The sequence below is a fragment of the Xenopus laevis genome, chromosome 9_10S (assembly GCF_017654675.1).
Source record: "Xenopus laevis strain J_2021 chromosome 9_10S, Xenopus_laevis_v10.1, whole genome shotgun sequence".
In the NCBI taxonomy this organism is placed as follows: domain Eukaryota; kingdom Metazoa; phylum Chordata; class Amphibia; order Anura; family Pipidae; genus Xenopus; species Xenopus laevis.
In genome coordinates this window covers 21872528-21895907 of record NC_054388.1, presented here as the reverse complement: position 1 = coordinate 21895907, position 23380 = coordinate 21872528, and the positions used below count along the sequence as shown (strand labels likewise).

The 23380-nt window shown below is 40.2% G+C and overlaps 1 protein-coding gene across 3 annotated transcripts in view; it reads right to left on the bottom strand.

Moving 5' to 3' along the window:
* Positions 1 to 427: 427 nt before the first annotated feature.
* Positions 428 to 23380, bottom strand: part of tbc1d16.S (TBC1 domain family member 16 S homeolog) — a 38894-nt gene continuing 15941 nt past the window's right edge. For 2 of the 3 annotated variants that reach the window (XM_018237196.2, NM_001086481.1), the window contains 11 exon segments: positions 22517 to 22724; positions 21528 to 21990; positions 8479 to 8667; positions 7800 to 7947; positions 6740 to 6907; positions 6357 to 6505; positions 5954 to 6088; positions 4845 to 5031; positions 4051 to 4230; positions 2795 to 2941; positions 428 to 1416 (listed from right to left, as the gene is read on the bottom strand). In XM_018237196.2, the coding sequence (XP_018092685.1) occupies positions 1171 to 1416; positions 2795 to 2941; positions 4051 to 4230; positions 4845 to 5031; positions 5954 to 6088; positions 6357 to 6505; positions 6740 to 6907; positions 7800 to 7947; positions 8479 to 8667; positions 21528 to 21990; positions 22517 to 22688 (2184 nt within the window). In that variant the 5' untranslated portion in view covers positions 22689 to 22724 and the 3' untranslated portion in view covers positions 428 to 1170. 3 annotated transcript variants of the gene reach the window in all.

Below are 23380 nucleotides of genomic sequence, written 5' to 3'. Positions count from 1 at the left end.
AAAAGCTATTACATAAGGATTTTGAGCTTTATTCCCTTTTTTATTATTCTGAACTAGGGATGCACAGAATCCAGGATTCGGTTTGGGATACAGCCAGGATTCGGCCGAATCCTTCTGCCCGGTCAAACCGAATCCTAATTTGCATATGCAAAACAAGGAACTAAAAAATGAAGAGGCAGACCCTTGTTTTACTCAATAATATATGTTTTTTTCTTTCAAAATAAATAAATGATCTCAGTGTTATGCACTGTTGGGCCCAATCCGACTTCTTTCTCACATCGGAATGGATACAGTAGCTACTGAAACAACCTAAAAATCCTGACATTGAGATTATTGAGATAACCATTAATTTGCTATCCTTTTGTATGAAGAGCTAAGAATCCATGTATGAGCTCAGCAAAGGAGACGGAGACATTTGAAGCACACAGAATAGAGAAATTATTTTACTAGAAACCATGATCAGTGAAAGTCCTGTCTGGACTGTTTCTACTACACAATTCCCTTGCATAGAAAGACAGGGGCAGGGGAGGATTGCACTCCACTGGTAATGGCTCAATGGCCAGATTCCAAATTCTTTCAGACATTTTCACTTGCTCCAGGTCTGAAGGTTTTTTCCATAAAATCATGGGTAACTCCTGTCCCTCCCATGTGATATTTTTTGCTAGGACTTTGCATGTCCACAGTCCATAATTCATTTGCATCATCACCAGAATCATCTATAAGGGCCATTAAGTCCAGTAATGGTCGGCTGCATAGTTGTGGAGTGAGTATTTCTACATACAGTATTGAATTGGGGGGGGGGAATTTATCACTCACTTATATAGTATTATTTTTTGATAGGGGTAGAAATATGCAGGGCTAGTAATATACCTCCCTGTGTATTTAAAAAAAAAGGCTATTATTAAAAAAGCACAAACCGATCCTATGAGAACCATGTTGCCTCTCAGCGACTTTGCAGAACAAAGGTGCACTGCAATTCTGTGCCACATACCTGGCCTGTCTGGAGACACTAAACCATAATAATAATGAAAAGGTAAAATCTAATTGACATAGAGGGCAAATCCAGTCTCCAGATGGTGGTTGCCTGAGGCTGAACTTGTGTTTTATTGGTACTGGAATGTAATGCTTGGACAGAAGGTTCAGAATCCAATCCGCTATCCTACACCATTTCTATTTCTTGAAGGTAAACATATCAAGTGTTTTATGTCCCTTCTTGCCGTCCTTTGGATGCTTAGGGGATGGTTTTTCCATGGTACCTCCATATGGGCAGTTCTCAGACTCGGGGTGTTGACCAGTGCACTCAACAGGCGGAATGTAGCCACTATCCCACATGCCTGGGCTGCACAGTTTACATAAGTCATGTAGGCTGCAGGGAATCCTGGGTAACAGACGAAACTGATATAGCAAACTCCGTGCCTGAATGAAAGAAAACAAAAAAAACAAATGGTATAGAAATTATGTACAAAATAATGCTGCAAAATGGAAGGTGGGTAACGAAAAACATCTATATTAGGACTGAAAAGAGGACATAGCAAGATGAATATAGGGCATAACACTGATGCATAGAAGTAAAACTTCTGTTGGCCACATTCAATTTCATAACGTCATGCTGGACAATATGTATCTGTGAACCTTGCAGTTTAGAGTTTTCTGAGCAGGATGGAAAAGCCGATTAGCCAGTTATAACTTTGCTGGTTTATGAAGTGATCAGTGACTCTCAGCCTAAAATACAAAGATATGGTTTGCCCAACACAGATGACCAGAACTGAGAATTTAGCAACCCATTAATCCTTAAAGGGGAACCCCACACAAACATAAATTAAGCTTTTTGAAAAGTAAATATAATTTCAAGCAACTTTGCAATATACATCAATTAAAAAATATGCAGACTTTTCATGATTTATGCTTTGGAACAGTTCCCCAAGCCTAGCCCCCTGCGCTCCTGCTGATCTGTCTGACTACTTTGCTGAGCTGGCTGACTACTGTTACTTTGTATCTGCAGCCATCTGTCCCTAGCCTGCATCTGCCAAACCCCACAATTCCCTGCACATGTAATTTCAATAAGGAACAGAACATCAGTCCAATGCATTGTGGGTTATGTAGTGCATGCTGTCTGTAAGCTGTGGATTAATTGTCACAATTTTTAACATTAGTGTTTAGTCCCTCCTTCCCTGCCAGGATTTCAAATGATGCAGAAAGAGAAGAACAGTTAAACAGCTGGATTTCAGCATAGAAATGACAATTATTCATCCTTTTTGAAGAAACGGGTAACTGTGATGGGTATATTAGGGGTTTCTGTGTTATGTGGGCCTCTTTATGAAATTTTGGCTTGGAAGCCGGAGTTACCATTTAAGTAGTGAATCAAAATATTTTAGAGCAATGTTTGCACAGGCCTTTTTATTTGCTGTGCACTTCTGGTACAGTAGATCTATTATGAACAGTGCTAAGTCTACTAAGATAAAGGATAATAAGGGATGAGATACTTTAATACAATTCAAATCACAGTACTTTGAGAATAGTTTTATGATTTTGCAAACAAATATAATTGCCTTCTGCAAGCAGGAACCTACATTCTGGGGCTGCAGAGGGTGTGATCTACTTTGACTGCTAAAACATCTAATACGGTACCACACAAAAGGTTACTGATTAAATTAAGAAGTATTGGCCTGGAATAAAATATTCGTACATGGATAAGTGATCCCTTGTCATATGCCATTAGACTTCTTGTATGTAGAGGTCTATATATTAAGCTAGCTCCTGCATTTGGAGTGTAAGCACACATGTCCCAACTCACCTTTCTAAGGACAAGCTCTCCATTCATGTGCATTGCCAAGTTACTGAAATGCAGCAACATCTGGTCTGTTGGCAGCTGCTGCTCAATAACATCATCTCCATACAGAAAGATAATGGCGACACATAGGAAGAGATGGAAATAATCCGTCTGCAAGGGACAAAGTGGGAGGCATGTTACTTGAATACCATGATATGGCATGTGACGCAGATAAGATACAGCCCTCACTGCTTTTCTTGTACCCGCCATGATACCTTAAGCCACTTCTGCTCTGATATTCATTAAAAATTAATTGTTTAAAGAGGAAAAAATGAGAAGTAATGCATCTGTAAAGGTATTATCAAAGTGCACACTTCATGAAAACTTACTTTATTTACTCTTAGTCCAAGGTTTCTCTCAGATGTTTCTATTTCAGCTGAGAATGTCATTGCTGGATTCATATTTTATTCATACATTTCTGTTCAAAACATTTTGGTAGTATGTTGCTTATTATTATATTTATTTATAAAGTGGCATCATTTTCCACTGTGCTGTACACATCAATTACAAACATAATGATACAATTAGGTAGGGATGCACCGAATCCACTATTTTGGATTCGGCTGAACCCCTGAATCCTTTGTGAAAGATTCGGGCAAATACCGAACCGAATACGAATCCTAATTTGCATATCCAAATTAGGGGTGGGAATACATTTTTTACTTCCTTGTTTTATGACCAAGTCACGTGATTTCACTCCCTGCCCCCTGATTTGCATATGCAAATTGGGATTCGGTTCGGCTGGGCAGAAGGATCCGGACGAATCCGAATCCTGCTGAAAAAGGCAGAATCCCGAACTGAATTCTGGATACGGTGTATCCCTACAATTAGGTAATGAGGGTTCAAACAACCACAATATTTTTTTTGGGCTATAGCACATGGAAAATTTCATTACTTCAACTTTTTCTAGAAAATAAAATGGAGCTAAATCTCTGGTAATCACTGCAGGGCGCTTCCCAAGAGCACATCTGCAGAAGGAACATTATATTTCTTCCTCTTCGGAGTATGATTGCTGAATTATGTGCTCACAAACCAAGGTTAGTTATATAGTAATACGCCTTTATCCAGCTTACCCAAAAGCCTCTTGACTATAAAATGAGACTGCAACTGCCCATGATAAAAAACTAATGGCACATGAACTTAATGCCAATGTTATGATGTTGGCAAACATTAACAGGTGTGATTCATACCCACAGCAATGAAGGGACAATATGGCATACCTGGTAATGGGCCCAACATGCTTCCCACATCCTCAGAGCTTCAGAATCTGGGAATTCCCTTTTGAAGCAAAGCAAGATCCAGCGATGGCAGAACAACATCTGGAGCCCATCTTCATCCAGAGATAGAAGGTGCTGATGAAAATGTGGGTGCACCAGTCGCAATAACTCTCGAAGGTACATCTGGGAGCACACAGGGTACAAGTTTCATTCCTCACATAGTGCTGGGATTTAGAAGAGACCCAAACTTGAATTTGGTGTTAAAGGGGAAGGTAACTTTAAAATTAACTTTACGTTAGACCTATTCTAAGTGAAATGCCACCTTAATCTTCCACTTAATTGGCCTCATGTATTCCACTTAATTGGCCTCATGTATTCATATTCTGGACGTAAGCACTATAGCACCAGTGCTCTGCACCTTGAGCTGGTTTAAAAAAAATCACTGTGTGGTGTAGAGTGCAGTGCAGGTGGGTGCCATGTCTTAAATCTCCTGGCCTGTATTTATGGAGCAAAAAGTCCTAATATGTGGCATGGTCCTTCACATCCCTAAATGTGTGTCTACCCAGGGACCTTTTCGAGGGATTCAATAATAACATGCATATATTGAATTGGATGCAACTAAAGACACAAATGAGTATCTCTACTTGCTGTGGCATAATTCACAAATTTCATATAAACAGCAATGAATGCTTTAAATTATGCAACTAGATATAACCTTTTAAAAGATCAGGCTTCGTGCTTCTAACTAACTTATTGAGCCGTATGGGACTCTTCCTTGGGAATGTGGGGTCTCTTACCAGCTGCTTTTCCATATCTTCATCACATGGTGAGCTGATAAATATTGTGTTCTGCATCAGACCAACAAAACACCAAAACGTGTCAGACTCATCCAGGACTTCTGCCAGTATGGGGGCCACTAGGTCTGACATACCTTGTGAATAACCAACTCCCGGGCTGTACACGGCATAATTTAGTAGGATCCTCCTAAGGGCAAAAAAGTTGCTATGACAGAGATGCCAGTTGGGAAGAAGTGTCATTTAGGTGTTATCAGGCTACCCAAATATTCTATACAGACTCACTTTATAGAAACACACCGACCACAGAACAGAGAGTGCGGATATGATTCATACAAAAATGGACCCCTTTCAGGTGAGCAGATTATGTTTTATGTTGGGCAGAAGTACAAATTTAGGTAACCAGAAATCAATAACATTACTTTTTGCCTGTTAACTCTGAGAATCCATGGTCATCTTATCACTGAAAACACATCCTTACACTCAATTTGCACGGAGGATGAACTGACATTTTATCATTATTCCCAGAGGATATAGGCCGACATCCCTACACCAGGCCTGTAAATAATTTATACAATAATCTCTTAATCTTCAATTGAGAATAAATCATTGATGAGCCCGCCCAGATCAGAATAATTCAAGGGTCTAGGCAACAGCACACAGCACTAGGCTAAGAAGTCACTGGATGATGAATAAAGGGGACACTTGGCTATGGCTTTTAATAAATGCTAAGCAGCTCAAATTTAAAAAAAATAAAACATCAGGTGTTTTGAGCTACATATACTAATTTGTGAATCATAGAGCAAATAATCAGGAGATGCCCTTAAGAGTCCACTAGGATCCTGAAATGCTGACAGGTTAATGCAGTCAAGCACTGCATTATGGCATTACCCATGACATTAAGCAGGCCCCATTATACACAAAACATAACTTAGGGATACCATGGCACCCTAGCCTATTGCTAGTGTAAGAAAAGGGATCTTGGACTCCAATGTTCCCGACTGGGAAAGCCAATAACTCACGGCATTAAAAACTGATGGAGCAAAATTAATCCTATATCTTGGACTGTATACATTTTATATAGATTCTATATGGATGTTATGAACGCTCACCTCATGGATTCCACATTTGGATTGTCTTCCCCGCGAAAGAATTGATTGCTGCGATCTGTTCTCACCACATCCTTATCCACTATGAATTGCACGTTCCTCCAGAAATCTTTTTGGGCAGTGGGGCTCATGGAAACTCTAAGAAGGAAAGAAATTGCTGGCTAACAAAGCACAGAACTCCAACAGATTGAGAGGGGGCGGGTGGGGTGGTCTAATGAATGGTGACCGGAAGTGAGAGCAAGAAAAGGCTTAATCGGATTTGGTTCTGTATTAGGATGAATATTTCGCAAAGGATTTGGGGGTTCGGCCGTATCCAAAATAATGGATTCGGTGCATCCCTAGTGTAATCAATACAAAACTTCTAATCTTCTAATGTCATACAGAGTATCTTGACTGTTTCACTGACCTTTTCTTCTGGATCTGGGAATATTCTTCTCTCCGATGCACACGCAGTGCTTCCCTGTCCTCTGAAGTGGTTTCCCAAGGGTAGTATCCCAGGAGGAAAGGCCACACTTCTCCCCGCAGGGAGGGATCAATCCCTCCAAAAAATATGAGCTGTGGCAAATTGTTCAGGATTAAGATAAATGGGCAATAGTTTCAAACATACAACTATTTTGAAACGCAGCAAGGACGGTTCTACGCTGTCTTGTAATCTGGGTCCCAGGACTAAAGTTATAGAGAGCTTTCATTAATGTCTGAATATTACATTACTATTTTTGGTGACTTAGGTCTGTACTTCTTACACAGATCCTAGGAGTCAAGTTGTCTTTAGCACCCATGAAGTCTCACCTTGCGCAATTTGTATTCCTCTTCAACTTGTCCACCCTCATTCAGGTGTTCCAACCAGCTGGTGACATCAAGACGGCGGTACATACCTTCCTCGGGATGAGACTCTGAAGAAGGCAAGTTTGGCCTCTGGATAGAGAAGTGGAGACAAGTCTTGTCCTCTGTAACCTGCTGTGAGGGTGGAATTAAAATAGTTATATCTCTACCATTCAACATCTCAAATATATACTGCAGCAGCTCTGGGTGTTTTCCTTAAGAAAGGGTTTTCCTTTATTTTATTTACAGCTACTGGTATTTGGACTTGTTTTTGCAGCCTGAAGGCATTACCCTACACTGGCCTAGCACACACAAACACACTACAGGAAAATCAGGCAGGTACTACATGATGTCACTGGGGTCTGAATGCTGCAGACAGGTATTTCATTCTTCTCATTATCTTCATAAGTTGCACAAGCTGAATGCTTGCTTAAATGACCAGTAACATCAAAACATTTTTTTTTATAGAAAATTAGTTTGTATACATTAAAAAAAACCACCAAGACAAAATAAACTTTAAAATCGGAAAAGCCTGTATCAAGAAATAACTCCCGAAACTCCTCTTCAGAGACAGCGACACAGAGACGATCCATCGTGCGGCACTCGATTTCTCCTCCCTGGCTATCTCCTATAAGGAAGGGAGGGAGGAGAAATCAAATGCTGCACGATGGATTGCCCGATCGCTTTCTTAAGAGGAGTGCAAGCGGTGTTTTGGTATGTTATTTCTTAATAAAGACTTCGCAATTTTAAAGTTTAATTTGTCTTGGTGTTTTTTTTTGTTTTTTTTTTAATGTATACAAACTAATTTTTTTTTTTCTTTTAAACTCAGACAAGGCTATCAGATAGGGGGAAATTAAATATTTTTGCAAGCTTCATGTGCATCACACTTTCCCTGCCTCTTTCTCATTTATATTTTTCCATCTCAGCTTGTGCCCCTAGACAGAATTATGCTTCATTCCTTTTTAAACTTCTTTGGCATATTTTCCCCCACGTTTTCCCTCTTTACGGTTTCCTCAGGATTTCTCACCTGCTCCTTGAGTTGGATCTCTCTGCAGTACTTCCACTGCTGAAACACTTCGGTCAGCTTCCCCAGGCCACCGTGATGGAAATGGAAGACTTTGTACTGACTCTCTCTGCTGGCTACTACTAACTGCCCACTGGTACAGGCCTCATCGCTGGCAGGGACACAATGGCAATAACAAGTCAGTGTATTTCTGGCCACCAGATCTTAGACTAATACAAACCCACACAACCCAGTGACAAGGATTTTACATGAGATTGAAGCCATATGCCTGAGCAGAGGTGGTTAACTCTAAAGCTAATAGCAAAAGGGGCTTTTGGACCACATGTTTTCCATGTTATGGCAGTGGTGAATAAACCACCACATGCATGATTAATATTTTCTTTATTGTCACATTAAGAGTAGCAAAAAAAAAAATATCAAAACAAAAAATACTCTAAAAATATTACTATTATTATTAAAAAAAAGAGAGAATTGCAACTAAAGTTACACCACAAGCACAATATGATCCCTATAATTAACCCTACCACTAAATAAGGAGTCACACATAAGGGCAAAAATGTGTTTCATAGTGAACATAAAACAATAAACCTGCATAGGGCCATTGGCTGCACTGAGAACATTGGAGAAAAATAATATTATTGTCTCTCTCGTGTATTACCTATTGCCCCATCGATTTAACTACCTGAAAAAGAGTCGAAGTGAGCGCATCTGACCCAGGTCCACTCGGAAAACCCCACACGTGTGCTCCAGTGCCAAAAGCTTCTGCTGTTCCTCCCACCTTGCAGGGACACCTTGCCCATTGTTCTCCAGCAGCTGAGAGTTGGCATTCAGGCAAAAAACATAGCTGCTCATATGACTGTTACTCTCATCCCTGTCCGAGGAAAAGACAAAGTAAGCAGTCATTGAATAGTGCTGCCATTCAACTATTAAATAACTAGTAGATGTAAATATTGAGCAACTGGACTTGCTGGGTAATCATTGAAGACCTTTCACAAGTCATCTGCATAGCTTTCTTAGTTTAACTGCCTGTTACTGGAGAAGTCCTTCAGATATAAACGCTTCCGATAATCTATTCACAATTATTATTATTAACATGTATTTATATAGCGACAACATATTGAGTAGCACTGTAAAGTAAATGTGATTATACAACTAAATCACATGACATATACATAGAACATATGGAGTTACATACATCACAATCAATACAGGTACAAAAGGTGAGGAAGGCCCTATGCATAGGCATACAGTCTAAAGGGAAGGGAGTAATACACAAGGTGTGGGAGTGGGCAAGATCGAATTAAGTGGGTGAGAAATGTGGTACTGCATGTGGTGTTGCGTTTGGTAGTTAAGCAGAGTGAGGGTAGGCTTCTCAAAAGAAGTGCGTTTTAAGAGATTTCTTGAAAGCAGAAAGGTTGGGAGAAAGTCGGGACAGACCGTGGGAGAGAGTTCCAGAGGAGGGGAACAGCCCTTGCAAAGTCTTGAATGCGGGCATGTGAGGAGGTAATGAGAGTTGAGTAGCAGGTCAGAAGAGGAGCGTAGTAAGCGGTTGGGTGAGTATATAGAGATGAGTTCAGAGTTATGAAGTGCTTTGAAAGTCAGTGGCATTAATTTGAATTTGATTCTGAAAGGTAACGGAAGCCAGTGCAGGGATTGACAGAATGGCGAGGCAGAGGAGGAGCGGTTGCTGAGGTATATGAGCCTCACAGCAGTATTCATTATGGTCTGGAGAGGTGACAGTCTCTGGAGGGGAAGGCCAATTAAAAGAGAGTTACAGTAGTCTAGACGTGATATGATGAGAGAGTGAATAAGAATTTTGGCAGCATCTTGGGTGATAAATTATCGTATTTTGGATATGTTCCTTAGGTGGAATTGACATGATTTAATAAGTGACTGGATATGAGGAGTGAATGACAAGAGCAGAATCTAGGATAACCCCAAGGCACCGGGCCTGGGGAGAGGGGGTGATAGTGGAATTGTTAACTATGATGGATACTTCCGGGATGTTACTGGTGTTAGTTGGAGGAAAGAGAACCATTTCAGTTTTAGAGAGGTTTAATTTGAGGTAGCGTTGCGACATCCAGGTAGAGATAGCGGACAGGCAGGAGGAGACGCGAGTTAGGAGTTCTGGGTTGAGATCAGGAGATGAGAGACAGATCTGAGTATCGTCAGCATAGAGGTGGTAGTGGAAATCATACGAGTTGATTAATTTGCAGAGGGAGGAAGTATAGAGGGAGAATAGTAATGGTCCCAGGAGAGAGCCTTGAGGAACTCCAACAGAAAGAGGTAGGGGAGAAGATGATACTCCATTGTAGGAGACACTGAAGGAACGATTGGTGATGTAAGAAGAGAACTAGGACAGGGCTGTGTCATGAAGGCCAAGTGAATGGAGGGACTCGAGGAGTAGAGGGTGATCTACAGTGTCAAATGCGGCTAAGAGATCAAGCAGTATTAGTAGTGAGAAATGATTTTTGGCTTTAGCGGTTAAAAGGTCATTAGTTAGTCGAGTCAGGGCAGTTTCCATGGAGTGTTGTGGCTTAAAACCAGATTGTAGGGGGTCCAGCAGTTTATTGTCAGAGAGGAATGAGGTTAGTCGGTTGTAGACTAGGCGCTCAAGTAGTTTAGAGATGAAAGGTAGCAGAGAGATAGGTCGGAGGTTGTCAAGATTGGAGGGATCAAGAGAGGGTTTTTTCAGAATGGGGATGACAAGAGCATGTTTTAGTTGAGAAGGAAACAGTCCAGTTGAGAGCGAAAGATTAAATAGGTGAGTTAAGGCTTTGATTAGACAAGGATTGGTATTGCAGAGAAGTTTTGAGGGAATTGGATCAAGCGGCAGGTGGTAAGGTGAGAAGAGGCCAAAAGCTTTGAGACTTCCTCATCAGTGACAGGGGTGAAGGAGCACAGGAGAGACTGGGGAGTGTGGAGGGAGGGTGGTGGAAGTCTAGGGGGGGGTTGAGTAGTGTAATGTCCCTTCTGATAGTGTCAATTTTGTTTTTGAAGTGCTCAGCAATATCTTGAGCAGAGACAGATGTGCATGGAGGGGGTGGAGAAGGGGAAAGGAGAGTGTTAAAAGTGGAGAAAAGTTGTGCTGGTTTTTTAGAAAGGGAGTTAATGAGTGAAGTAAAGTATGTTTGTTTGGCTTGGAAGAGGCTGGTGTTATAGGAGCGCAGGGCAGATTTGTAGCTCCAAAAGTCTGATTCTGAACGGGATTTGCGCCAGCGACGCTTAAGTGCACGTGAATGTCTTTGGAGCGCTTTTGTATGAGCAGTATGCCATGGTTGAAGTGGTTTGGGTCTAGAATGTTTAGTTTTTATAGGAGCAAGCTCATTTAGGGCAGTGGTGAGAGTACTATAGTAGACAGAGGTAGCTACATTAGGACATGAGATGGCTGAGATATTAGAGTGAAGAGAGTCAAAGGAAGAAGAGAGATGTGACACGTCTACAGCTTGCAAGTCACGAGAAGTACGTGTTTGGGGAATAGCAAGGGGTGAGGAGAGAGTTAATGAGAGTTGAAATTTGAGCATATTGTGATCAGAGAGGGGAAATGGTGAGTAAGTAAAATTGGTGGGTTGAACAGAGTCTGGTAAATATGAGATGCAGAGAGTTACCATTGGAGTGAGAGGCGGAGTCTGAGCACAAAGATAAGCCTAGGGAGGAGGTTAGTTAAAGAAGTTTAGAGACAGAAGAGTTGTTAATGTTGTTAACGGGTATATTAAAGTCACCTAATATGATGTATGGGATGTTAGAAAGTAAGGAAGCCAGGCAGCAAAGTTGTCCAGAAATTGTGCAGTTGGTCCTGGTGGTCGATATATAACAGCAATGCAGAGTGAAACAGGAGAAAAGAGCCTAATGCAATGAGCCTCAAATGAGGAGAATGATAGAGAGGGAACAGGTGGAAGAACTTTAAAAGTACAGTGGGGAGAGAGAAGCAAACCTACCCCACCTCCAGGTCTGTTACCAGGTCTGGGAGTATGAGTAAGGGCAGGGCAGCAGGTGAGGCAGTGTCAGTAGGAGAAAGCCAGGTTTCAGTAAGTGCGAGTAGGTTAAAGGAATTTGCAATGAAATGGTCGTGTATAGTGGTGAGTTTGGTGCAGACAGATCTGGCATTCCAGAGAGCACAGGAGTAAGAGTTCTGTACTGTTTGAATTTGCTCTGGAGAGAAGGAGCTCGTGGCCGTGATATAACTGGGATGGGGTAAGGGCCAGGGTTTGGGGAAATGTCCCCAGCTGCCAGTAATAGAAAGGAAAGATAGACTAAGTGAGAGTGGGATTTATAAGTCCTTGGTTTGTATGAAAAAGAGAAGTTTTGTGGAATAGCTAAACAGAGCACTTTATAAACTTCATGCATGGAGAGGGAAGGAGAGTAGAGAGGGCAATGTAACTATTTAGAGAGGTTACACAGAGGTTGTGAATGCTATAAGGTTACTAAGAGACAGGTGTTACTTGTGGCAGTTGCATGAATGGAGGTTTGTTGTGAAACTGCCATGGTAAAGACATTAGAACTTTATGTAACAGACATGCCACTCCTCTTTTTAGAGATGGTTTTTCTACTTTAACATGAATAGCCTATTTTACACATCGCTCAAACCAGAGGTCTTCTCTGTCCAAAATGTGAACATTGCTATCTTCAGTGTTCCTTGTAGAAAGACAGCAGTCTTGTCCTGTAGAGTTTGCCTTCATATGCTGAGCCATTCACTTGATGAGTAATTGCTTTGTCTGTGCACTCCTTGCTACACTGAACTGTGTATACAATATTGTTTTATATTTGGTGTTGGATCCTTCAAGTGTACCAGTTTTTGTTTCAATGTGTTGCTAGGTTTATAACACACAGGGATCCCTCTGAGTTTCTATGACACTCCAGCTACATACGGAATGACTATGTTGCACCTACTCGGTGTCTCTGGGCATTATTTATTTTCATGTTCTTTTTGGCCTAGGTTGCTGTTTTGACAAAAGCCCAGTCTGGGTATCCACAAGCTTTCAATGCTCCTCTGGGATGTTTGTGGTCCTTTTTCTTTGGACTCTTATCAGAATCCAAAGACAAGAAGCATAAACATCTCCGAGAAGTATACCCTTTTAATAAGTATAGTTTACTTTTCTTCTATAGAAGTTAATTAAAACATAATGCTTAAGTTATTCTGCACCCATGTGTAAGAAGCCAGACAACAGACCACTTTTTTTCCCCAAAATAAGAGAGGGGCACAAAGTAGTGTACAGAGGGACCTCAGTGGCCAGTTAAGGTGACATTTGAGAATGAGTGCCTATATAGTCTTGGATATACCTGGAACTAAAAAAATAGGAATGTTACTTTTTTTTTTCAACAATTTTAATAAACATTTTTTTGGTATACAATTTCTCTGAACTTAGTTTGAGAAAACGATATTGTCATATAACCAAAAGAAAGAAAATACCCTGTTATAAACAATGAGTTGTAGTTAATCAGCAAGGAAGAATAAAGTAAGCATTAATATATGAAGGAGATATTAAACAGAAAAAGCAATTGTGAATGGCATTGCACAATGTTAGGTTACAAAGTTTAAAGATGATAGCTTATAGGAAAAAGTGAACAGTGAAAGGTTTTTGGATTATGCTGGTATACTGATGAGCGGCTTAGTGGTGGGGGGTAACATTTTTGTTGGATATCACCTCTTGGTTTTCATCAAAGTTATTACAATTTTTGTTGAAGTGTTCAATGGTATCATTATGTAAAACAGTTAGGAAATCTATTAACCTGGTATATAGGATTCAGTCCAAAAGTTCCTGTTCTGTTGGTGGAGTTGTCCCTTTCCATTTACTGGCTATGCAGCCTCATGCCGCTGATAAAATGGAGTTGGCCAGTCTCTCTGCTGGGTTGTTGAGCTTTGGGATTCTGTCTCCTAAGATGACTATTATCAGTTATTTTTTGGATATAATATAGAAGTACCTTATTTAACATTTATGCACTAAGTTCCAGAACATTTTCAATACTGGGCAGGTCCAGAACACATGTAAAATAGTTCCTTCTCCTTGACCACAGCTCCATCAAACAGAGGAAGCAGTGTGAGGAAATAATTTAAGCAATAGCACAGAAGTAGGATATCTTTTCATTTGTAAGTTTTAGATGTTTCCTTTAAGGAAAGTACATGGGGCTTCTAGCAGCGTTTTCTCACATTCTTTGCCATCTGAGGAAGTCAATTGTACATTGGAGGGCTTTTTTTTTTATATATAAGAATGCAGATGAGAATCTAAATTTATTGAATTCAGCAGATTATACCATTTGGATGTCAGACCTTTTTGTGTATAACCCAAACAACAAAGTGTAGAAAGTGGGTCAGTCGGGTAGTTGTTTACCTTGTGGAAGAATTGTCAGAGCAAAAGTGAAGGTATCAGAATCTGGATAGATCAGTTATTTATGGGTCTGAACTACATTCCTTATATCTTTTTTAGATAATGGGTGGACTAATTTACTCAACTGAAATTATTTAGTATTACTTACATAGTATCAAAGTTTGCAATAAAGCAAAATAAAGCAGGATAGCATGGATGTTTGTGTGTAGTCCATAAATAATATGCTAGATGTGGTGTACGTGCATATGTTAATTCCATTTCCCACTTAGTAGTAAGGAGATATGTGGTGCTTTTTCCGACCCAGATGAAATTCAATATAGCCGATTGTAACTTATCTAGTGCTGTTTTTGGTACTAGTAATGGGAGTATATCAAAGTAATACAGACAAATACAAAAGATCCTCTGCACTCAACCCATTATCAATATATTAAGGGCATGGAGTAATTTTGTGTCATAAACTACTAAACAATGCCCTGCCCTTTAAACAATTGCATGCTCATATATTGCAAAATATTTTAGCTGGCCAACTACGTCAATGTCATCCCTGGTCTGGCCAGTCCCACACACAACTTTCATTTGATTCATTAAGAATTGTACCACTTATTTATACATTCTATACAGAGACAAAGTTTTACCAATGTAATAGTGTATGCTCATTATGTATACATGTATGCTCATTTTTATGGTCTTTTCTCAAAGTGGGGGGGTGGTTCTTTTTATATAAAGTAGTATAATCAGTGTTTAGTCAAGAGTTAGAGGTCCAGCGGTATAAAAACTGACCTGCAGCAGTTTTAAATTAGGTAATATGTAATAGGTAATATGTAATGGAAGTTCCTCTGATTTATTATGATTAATTTTATACCCAGAGACATTTCCATATTCACCTACAAGCTGATGGAGGTTGGGAAAGAACATTTTGGGGAGGCAAGCGTTAAAAGGATGTCATTGGCATATAAGCCAACCTTGTACGTGTCCTTTCCATCCACAATACCGTGTACATTTGAGGAGTGTCGTATGACACTGGGTCAATACATATGGCAAACAATAATGAGGACAAAGGACGGCACTGTCTTGTGCCATTAAATATTGGGAATGACTCTGAACGTGCTCCAGGAAACTTTACTTGCGCTGATGGTGAGGAGTGGAATGAATGCAGTGTTCTCAAGCAATCAAAAACATTTGAGTATCAAAACTAAGTAGGATTGTGAGCAGTTTAGTATTGTTTAAAAAAAATGTGCTCTGCGGAAATGATCACTTGTTTTTCTTCCTAAAACAAACCCCACCTGGTCAGGACTAAGCAGTTTTGGTAGGATAAGGTTTAATCTGGAGGCCAGTAATTTAGTAAATATTTTCAGACAATAACTAGCACAAATTGTATGATCTTTTCCTGGTTTTGGAATAAGAATGATAAATGAATTAAGCACTGTATTTGGGATTAGTAAATCTGATGTAAATAATGACATATATAATAACATATGTGGGATCAGAAGATCTTGGAATGTTTTATAATAACCATAGGGTAACTCATCTAGGCAAGGTGATTTATTAGCAGGCATTCTCTGTTGTGACAGATTCAGTGAGGGTTGTTAGATCTGTTGAGCTAATCTAAAGGTGGCCATACTCGATAAGGTGATCATACACCAATGGCAGGGTGATACTGGGTTAATCAGAACTACCAGATTACAACGAAAAGAATGGGCACTGTCGGGATGAGGACTCCTCCATTGCCAAAAAAAAATCAAACCTCCCTGATCGATATCTTGGCCAGATACGGATCGGGAAGACCCAATGGAAGCCCACATACACTGGCAGATAAGTTGCCTAATCGGTCGACAAGGCAGGATATCCGCAGCTTTAATCTATCAGTGTATGGACATCTTTAGGGAGTTTGGCCTTAAAGAAGAGCTTTTTGTTTCTATATTAGTTAATTTTCTTTTTAGGAAAAAGCTCATATAATTGGGAATAATATTGCTGGAATACTTTAGAAATACCCAGGCCGAGCTGGTCAGGCCTTGAGATGTGTGGATAATCTGAGGGGTCTGGAAAGCTTGTTTTGATCGGATATAGTGGTTAAATAATTTATCTGCTTCTGCAATAAAGTCCCATAATGTGTTTCTAAGAGATATGATTTTGGAGAGATTATAAACTGTTGACTGGTATTCCTATTGTCTTATTGTCCTTTGTAAGACTTCAGTAAGCAGTTGATATTGGTGGGCCTTATTTTTCTTTAGGGAGGAGGAATACGCTATGCAAATTCCGAGTAAGTTTTGCAATTAAACAGAGTGTTAGTTGAGATCAAAATATTCCTTCAGTTGGGCAGCAAGATTTTCCTATGTAGCTGGAGACAAACAGATGTTCATTCATCCTCCACTAACCTTTATGGACTTGAACCAACTCTACTGGGGCATGAAAAGGCCAAGATATGGGATATATTTTATTTGTTTGTGTAATGGAGGAAATCGAGGATGATAGAAAAACATAATAAATTCTGGTGTGAACTGTATGTGTGTGTGAGTAAAATGTAAGGTCCTTAGATGTAGAATTTTAATTATCCATGCATTTTTGACCTCATCTAAAAAACAAATTCTCTGTAAGGCTACAAATGTATTGCTACTGCAACTTTTTATTATTCATCTTTCATATTTCTATTCAGCCCCTCTCCTGTAATAAACTCTATAGTTAGTATAGATATGGGCATATATAATTTATGTGAAAGTATGGAGGGGTGTGTGTATGGATGCTGAGTTTTCAATTGGGGGGGCTGAGGGGTCTTTTTTCAACCCAATTTAACTATGTAACTACTATATTCCAGTCTCTTGTTTAAATCAATGCATGGTTGCTAGGGTAACTTACAAAACTGGAGAGCTGCTGAATAAAAGGCTCAAAAAAACACAAACAATAAAAACCAATTGCAAATTGCCTTAGAATATCACTCTCTACATCATACTAGAATGTACCCCCTTATAGTGGAAAGTTAAAACATGTTGTGTCCGACCTGTGTTATGGTAGATGTTAGGGACATTTTATAGGTAGCAAACATGGCAATGCCCAGGGTGACAGTAAGGTATCTTCGCCAATGAGAGCCAATGTTACAGGAATGGAAATGATCTCTTTGGCGAGGGTATTGGGGACCCGGAGTTAGAAGAGCCTTGAGAACACAGAGGCTTTGGTGATACTGTGCTCCAGGATGGAGAGGGCCTAGGACATGGTGATAATGGGAGTTTTTGTCATCCAGCCTGAGCTGCAACAGTTATTGAGGGCCATTCTTTGGATCCTGAGGAACAAATTTCCGTCCATCTTTAGTTACTGCCCCATCTTTATGGCAGGCAAAAGTTTTTGCTTGATCAGCTGTAACAGTCTTCTTTTAGCTAAAGTTGCTAGTGAGAGGTCGTTGAAGATTTGCATAGTAGCTTCTTGACAGGAGAGTTGCTATTGATTATGCAGTTTTTTTGTATGATTGAGTCTTTACTCTCAAAATAGTGCAGTGTCACCACAAAATCTTTAGGTTGATTGGTAATGTTAGCCCATAGGGATCTATGGGCCCTATCCATTCTCCGTGCTTATAGGGGCAAATCGGGATTGATAGATGAGAAGAGGCCTCAGAGATAAGTGGTAAGTCGGGTGTTAAAATTATGTTTGGAATACCTCTGATACATATGTTTTGTTTCTCTTTTCCCTATTTTCAAGTTCCTCGAGTAAAGTTTTCATGTGTTCTATCTCCTCTCTGAGTGAGGCATTTCCATCCAATAGAAATTCTGAAATGGGGGTCTTAATTGTTTGGGAGACAGATACCACCACTTGGTAATGAAGGGATTGGAGTTGCGTTATGTGGTATGTTGTTGTAGCTTGAGTCAGTGGCATCTCTAGTTATGTGTAAATCTGTCTCTCCCTGCATTCTTGAAGAGTATCCCGGGTCCTGTGACGGATTTCTTACCGAAGAGTGCATAGGAGGGTTAGGTGTGGTAGGCCTGGAGCTGTCGCCATCTTGCTTCTCCATGTCAGTGTTGCAGGTGTGTCTATGGTGGGGGAAAGCATTGCTATTAGGGTCCTATTGTTTCTTCCGACCCATTTCCACTGCAGCCCCTGTGGTCTCAGATGTAGCCTGGCTGTGAGAAGGTAGAGTTGGCAGCTATAGTCAGACTTTTTTGCAGGTATCAGGATGGAGCTCTCTCAATGTGCTGCCATCCTGCATTCACAATAAGTCACGCCCCAATGTTACATAGTTTTGAGCTAAGGGGGGGCCTGGGAAAATGCTGGGCTGCAAACATGGTGACTGAGATTAAATCTAAAAGTGCCTCAAGACCTTTGCATTACAGTGTAAACTCTGCAGGACAGGACTCTGTGTGACCATGTGCTATGTAACAAGACAGTGAGATTAGACAGTGAGATTAGATTTTGTCAGTATAATTTATAAATCAAATTGAATGCAGTCCTTTTAATGGCTGCCTTATGTTACCACTAGCGGACAGTGTTGTAGATTTCGTAAAGACGTTTGAAGAAATGTAATTATATTTCATAGAAGCGATAAACCACAGGCTCCAGCTTTCACTCACAGGACATCTTCTGCACACACAAAATTAGAATTGCAAATTGCTTGCAATGTAGCCACACCTTCACAGATTTACTATACAATGTTAAGTGCTGATGCAACACAAATTATATTTTTAAAGGAGAAATAAATACGTCTTGAAGAGTTATTCTTAAAGCACTTATATTTTAAATGGTGCCCTACAAATGTTGAGAATAAAAATGGCAACTTAATTTTCTGTCACAATGGAATGCTGCAATTCATTTACCAAATGACTGAACAATGCCAGGCTATGCAGCTGAATTTGTCTGTAAAAAAAAAAAAAAAAAAAATGCAGCAAAAATTTCAGTGTTGCACTGCTCCCTCTTGTGGCACTTTGTTGACAATACCAGTGACAAGTACATTGCATTTTTACTCTTTTCTTCATACATGATTGAAAGGGCATTTTGTCACCTGCCTGACGAGCTGCATATTTATAGGTAACTCCCCAGTCTCAGGTTTGATAAATGCAAATATATGTACAGATATTTTTGCTCCATTTTATGAACAAAGGGGGAGAAGAAACAATGAAATAAATATACAGAACTCGAGATGCCACATGTCAAGAGACATCACAGGAAGAAAATTCCTTCCAATGAAATAAAGCAATGCCCTAGTGAGGCAAAAAAACACTGAAATGAAGTGGTTATATATTTCAGTGTGAAAGAAATTCACTTTTCACTCCACCCCTGTAAAACTAGATAGAATTAGCAAATTTCTAGCCTGCTCAAACTGCTTCCATGACCCCATACCTTCTCGCTTCCTTTCAGGCCCGGATTTGTGGCGAGGCCACAAAGGCCCGTGCCTAGGGTGGCAGAATTTCAGGGGCCGCATGCCGCCCAGCCGCATTCAATGTCGGTCCGTCCAGACAATTTCAGCATCTGCGTGTGCGCGCAATCGCACCTAAAGGAAATGGGCGGGTAGGAGACAGGAAGCAGAAAGAGACGGGGGAGGAGGAGACAGGAGCTGGCCTTGGGGCACCTGAATAGTAAGTCCGGCCCTGCTACCATTACCCAATCTCTGATATGTTCGTTATTGCACTTATCCACCTGTTTAACCTTTCTCTTTTTACTGGTACTTTTCCATCTTTATACAAACAAGCACTACTCACTTTTATCCTTCAAAAAACCTTCCATTGATCCAAACTCTCCCAGCAACTATTGTTCAGTTTTCCCTCTTCCATTTGCACCAAAATGACTGGAAAGGCCCAAAGTCGGGCGACTTTGGTTTTCCGAAGTCACCTGAAGTTGCCTCACAAGGAAACTTTGGGGGGGATATCGGAAAACGAAGCGATGAGCATATCATCCCACCAACTATTTCACATTCTTGCCGATGGGAAGGCATTTTGTGGAGATTAGTCGCCCATCGTAGCGAAGATTTATCGATTGGCGACTAATCTTCCTGTTTGCCACCACCCTAAACTAACATATCAGCCCTATAAAATCATTACAAAAGCATCCACCCAATGAATACCATGATACCTGCATTCAACAGTGCAATATTCAATGCTGGAAAGAGGGATGTAAGCTTACCCCTTCCTGCCATAAGTTTAAGGTCCAGATGCAGCACTGGCTGCATCTAAGCCTTGAATTTACTGCCAGCTGAAGGTGCAGAGCACAGCTAGATCCTGGACAAAAGTGTTTCCTGAATGAGCACTAAAAGGCTTGCTTATGTGTCTTCGTGATTTGCACATGACCCGAAATGTTATTCTGAAGTAATTTAACTCTTAAGCTCATGTAAGTGGATGCCTGACATACAGACTTCTCTTAGGGATGCATGAAATTCACATTTTTTTTCAATGAAAGATTTGGCCAAATTCAAACCAAATCCATAAGGCAGGGCTAGGAATAATCCTGTGACTGTAAAAAGAAAATAGCAATTTCCTTGTTTAAGTGACAAAAAGTCAAGTAATTCTAAGGATTTGGATTCGATTTTTCCAGGCACTTGGATTTGGCCGAATCCTGCTGAAAAAAGCAGAATTCCAAATGAATCCAGGTTTTCCTGCTTCCCTTATTTACACTCACAGAACACAATATGTACATGGTCAGATTTCTCATAAGTAGCGGTTAAGTAGTTTGTTTTCTCAGAATTCGTATTCTTCTGTGTAGAGGTGTATGGACAGATGACACTGGCTGAATATGGAGACCTTGGTATTCTGTAGACAGTATTAGGGACATTACATTTATGACGTGACTTATTAGAACAGACATCATTCTGCATATTATAAGCAGTGATAACTTGAGACTGATTATTAATCTAGCTGTGCACTGAATGCAGGATCTCAGCATTTCAGCTGAACTAAGGGTAGGACTACACGAAAGATTCTGGCGCGATGACACGCTGCGACTAAACGCATTTGACAAAAATCAGGTAAGAGTTAGAATTGTTGCATGGTGTTGCAGCGTTGATCCGATGCAACACGACTGATGGATGCAGACTGCACCCGACAGTCGTGACGGATCAACGCTGCGACAAATCTCTTACCTTATTTTTGTCGCAGTGCGTCGGATTACGCCAGAATCGTTCGTGTAGTCCTACCCTAAAAGTCATGTGACTTTAAAGCACTGAACAATGTAAGGGACAATCCAGGTGATGCAATACTTTTAAAAAATATTCTCACATGTGAGGTTTTACCAAATTTTTGGTGGAGTACTCAGTACTTGGCTGAATCCAAAAATTATGAATTCAGTGCATTGGGTCCTCAGAATAACAGCTTTGCAATTCAGGCACTGCAACCAAAGAACACTCTACGCATCAAAGCAATTTCCAAGTTATGCACAAAAACAGAACACGTTTCTTTGCTAATACTGAATCGTACATTTAAAGGTTACAACTTACCGATTTTCATTTTCCAAAAATGCAGAGCTGCTGCTTTCCCCCAAGGCCTCGCTAATTGGAGACAGGCAAAATGGTGAGGAAAAGGCATCAGAATCTGAGTCTAAGGTGCTGTCCTTACTCACTTCATCTGAAGATAAGTCTAGAGACCTTTCATCTTCCCCCTGCTCTGTAACTTCCTCAACACCCTCTGTGGAGCCATAAGAAGGGTCCTGCTCAAGAGGGAAATGAATGTCTCTCCCTGGATCCTCTTTGGAGATAACTGCAGGTCTGTTACATGTGGTGGGAGCAGAGCCTGGAGGTTGGCGGTTTCTCTTACGTGGGTTTTTGCGGACAGGAGAACTCTCAGGAGTGATATAACGCAGAGCCTCTTCATCCTGCCGCTGGATACGGGCGTTTGGGACCCAGGCCAGGATTAAGGTGGTACCCAAAAGCTCATCTTTCTCCATGTACACACACAGGTACCCTGCAACAGGAATAACATGAATAGTTAGACATATTCAAGTTAGATATAAAAATGTCATCTACAGCTTGGTTATTTTTCTATGGGACCATACTGTAAATGATATACCTATAAACATTCCTATGTCATTATAAATGTGCTGTTTGTAACTAATGGTTATCTCTTCTAGAACTTTATCCCCTTGCACACCTCCTGTCACTTGTCTAAAAGGCTAACATAAGTAATTATTATTTTGTGAAAAAGCACTGGAAAATCATACTCTGTGCCTCAGCAGAGAGAAAGCTCTAGACTAAAATATAGACATTTAACTGTAGATTATACTGAATATTGTACCCCCTGCTAAAATTCTAAAGACCTCGGAAATATGTGCCCTGTATAAAAGCACTCGGCCTGCAAGCTTATGCTTTTATATGATCATGTAACACAACATAATACATACGTGCACACTCACTATACTTCTACACATTTAATGTCACATGGACAATTTCCTTCCTATAAGCAAAACACTCACACAAACATGTATACTCACCAGGGTGATGGGATCCCACATCCTGCAGCAGCTCTGGGGGATGCACACAAACATTGTTCTTGGAGAAAATAATTTCCCCATCCAATACGGAGGATGTTCCTCCCCCAGAACCTAGTGTCAGGAAGTCAGAGGCCTTGGAGGAAGCACGACGAAGAAGGCGGCCCAAAGACATGACAGTTGTTCCATCATCTGTGAAGCTTCAAACCACCTACAATAAGGTGAAGAGAAGACATATGAGGCATTAAAGTTCTGTTAGTTGACTTATGTCTCTATCACCTTAAGTTCATGGCCAAAGATACAGATGGATGTCAGCCTTGAAAATGTAGCAAGATACAACATACTACATAACAATACAACAAAATAACATACTAAAAAAGTTAACCTAAAGGTGAAACAGCCCTTTAATTAAATAAACCAAATATTCTTAGTTATGGTAAGTATAGGCTATTGGTATATTATTACAAAGAAAAAGGAAATTGTTTTTAAAAATTAGAATTATTTGCTTTGACTGTATGGGAGATTGCCACCTTCTAATTCTAGCTTTTTTGGAACATGTGTTTCTGGATAATTCATCCTATAAATGTATTATGGATTTTGAGAATCCTTAAAAGCAAAGTGACTGAATCTGCAGTTACAGATATAGTCAGAACACAGGAAAATGCTTAAGAAAATGAAACTAGGACATTGTAACAAAGTTAACATATTAAGTTAGGTTGAAAAAAGGCACACGTCCATCAAGTCCATATAATTTCATTTATGCCACAAACAGGGATGGGCGAATTTTTTCGCCTCGTTTCGCCGAAAAAATGACGCCCATAGACTTGTATGGCGATGTGCGTCAAAAAAAAAAAAAGACGCGCGTCA